The 2,420-nt window shown below is 36.9% G+C and overlaps 1 protein-coding gene across 1 annotated transcript in view; it reads right to left on the bottom strand.

Annotated features, from left to right (window-relative positions):
- LOC107840789 (36.4 kDa proline-rich protein) overlaps positions 1 to 1,244 on the bottom strand; it is a 5,039-nt gene extending 3,795 nt beyond the window's left edge. The window contains exon 1 of the mRNA XM_016684707.2: positions 292 to 1,244. Coding sequence (XP_016540193.1) covers positions 292 to 1,041 — 750 coding nt within the window. The 5' untranslated portion in view covers positions 1,042 to 1,244. The remainder of the gene's footprint in view (positions 1 to 291) is intronic.
- Between the last annotated feature and the right edge of the window lie 1,176 nt (positions 1,245 to 2,420).

Raw genomic sequence — 2,420 nt, forward strand, 5'->3', positions numbered from 1 at the left:
AAAAATAAGTGACCTAATATGTGGTTCCATTATTAGTCTGACCTCAAATCGAGTATCGAACACCAAGCGAAAAATAAGTGACCTAACATGTGGCTCCATTACTAGTCTGATCTCAAAGAGAGTACCGAACACCAAGTGAAAAATAGGTGACCTAATATGTGGCTCCATTATTAGTCTGACCTCAAAGTGAGTTCTGAACACCTAGTGAAAAATAAGTGACCTACTCCATTACTAGTCTGATCTCGAAGCGAGTACCGAATACCGAGTGAAAAATGAATAAAGTCATATTACCTAGATGGAGCAAGTGTAGCCAGGTGGAGGAGTTTTGCCACAAGTAACAAGTAGTTGAAGAGCAAGAGGAACATAGATTTTAAGGTTAAGTAGTTTGAGTTTAAGTGTTGTGCAAAGGCAAGCAGCAGCTTCAAGTTCAGCAAGTCCACTAATTATTGGACAACATTCATGAACAGCTGGATCACCAAGACCAATATGAACAAGTCCACCAAGAAGATCCACACAAGCCCCAAGTTTCAATGTGTCAATTGGGCATGTTGCCTTTGTAGTTGGTGGACATGGTTTTTTCCCTTTAGGTGATGGGGTAATTACTGGTGGAACTGTGACAGGTGGAAGCCCAATAGGTGGCAACTTGATGGGGGGTTTGACAACTGGTGGTAAAGTGATAGGCGGTTTTACAACTGGTGGAACTGTGACAGGTGGAATTCCAATAGGTGGCAAATTGATAGGCGGTTTTACAACCGGTGGTAAAGTAATAGGCGGTTTTACAACTGGTGGAACTGTGACGGGTGGAAGTCCAATAGGTGGCAAATTGATAGGCGGTTTTACAACTGGTGGAACTGTGACGGGCGGAATTCCAATAGGTGGCAAATTGATAGGGGGTTTGACAATGGGAGAGGGAGTTTTGGGCTTCTTGGTCTTGGGCTTGTGAGAAGGTTTACCACAATAGCCACAACCAAGAATGGGAGTTAAAGAGGAAAGCAAAAGCATGCAAATGAAAAGAAGTGAAGTTATCTTAGAGAACTCCATTTTTTTAAGAGGGAAAAGAAAAGAAAATGGGGTAAAAAATTTAGTACAAAGTGTATGGTGTTATATAGATTTTATTATAGAGCAAGTACTTGATGATTGTGTATAAAAACAAAACAAAAAAAAAGCTCAAAAACCAATGCATGTGAACAAGAGGGGCTATATGGCCAAACTTTTGGCTAGTTGGCAACTCAAATGTGATCTTGTATATACATGAATGTATATTAGTACTTGTACTTAAATCTCTATGGCGGATCCAGGATTCAGAAGTCGTGGATGCACGGAAGGTTTAAACACATATGTTGACATCCAAAAGCTTTAAGGTTCCGCCTGAAAACTAAAGCACCCAGCTGTCTTCTTGACTTACTGGGTGTTTTTCTAAATTTGATATCAGACTCTGTACATTTTTCATATAATTATACCTAATCTGCGTCGAATTTAATCAGTGTCGAAGCACCAAAAGTTTGGCTATAGGTTCTTCCCTTGATTATACATAGCAATGGAGCTCGTCAACTTTACTTGCCTGTATGAAAAGCTCAGTCTGTCGCTACAATTTGTTAGAAATTAACTTGTCGAGAATGTTTCTGACAAACTTTTCGTCAGAAATCTCATATTTTCTACGATGTTTTGATGAGAACATCCTTTGAAACTTTACGTATTTGTTGGTACGTAAAAAAATGTGAGTATATTTTACGTGGCATTTACGCCGTCGTTTAACTACCTCTCGAGAATGCAATTGCAGATAGGTTAGTCTTAGTAGGTCGTTGGAACACAAGTTGAAGATTTCATTTTGTCATTTTTGACAGCTAAAATAGAATAATATTTTTAGATAAAAATTCTCAATAATCAGCCAATGGATGTTAATATTTTATCCAGCTCAATTTTATATAATATCTCTCTAGACAAATCAATTTTATAATATCCCATAACTTACTCTTCACACAGTACAAAAAAATAAAAATATTTTTTTTTAAAAAATACAAAAATTACCTACAAACTACAAAAATAATTTTAACCATGTATATATAGAATAACTTACCGTCGAAGGGGGTTCGGATGAACCTCCAATCATACATGTAGCTCCGCCCCTGGGATCCGGTAAGTGTCTAGAGGTTCGTTAGGCGAAAAATTATATTTTTTTATGCATGTTTAAAATTATTTTTTTATGTATATAAGGGGCGGAGACAACCTTTGTAATGGAGGTTCACCAAACTCCCCTCGGCAGAAAATTATACTATTTATATAATATTAAAATTATATATTATGTATATATAATAGATGTCGAACCTCCTTCGATTAGTTTTTCTTCAAATTTTAAACCTCTTTCGTGGAAATCCTGGCTGGCTTCGCCTTTGTGTATATATAATAGATGTTGAATTACT

This window comes from Capsicum annuum, chromosome 9, assembly GCF_002878395.1.
Source record: "Capsicum annuum cultivar UCD-10X-F1 chromosome 9, UCD10Xv1.1, whole genome shotgun sequence".
Classification (NCBI taxonomy): Eukaryota; Viridiplantae; Streptophyta; class Magnoliopsida; order Solanales; family Solanaceae; genus Capsicum; species Capsicum annuum.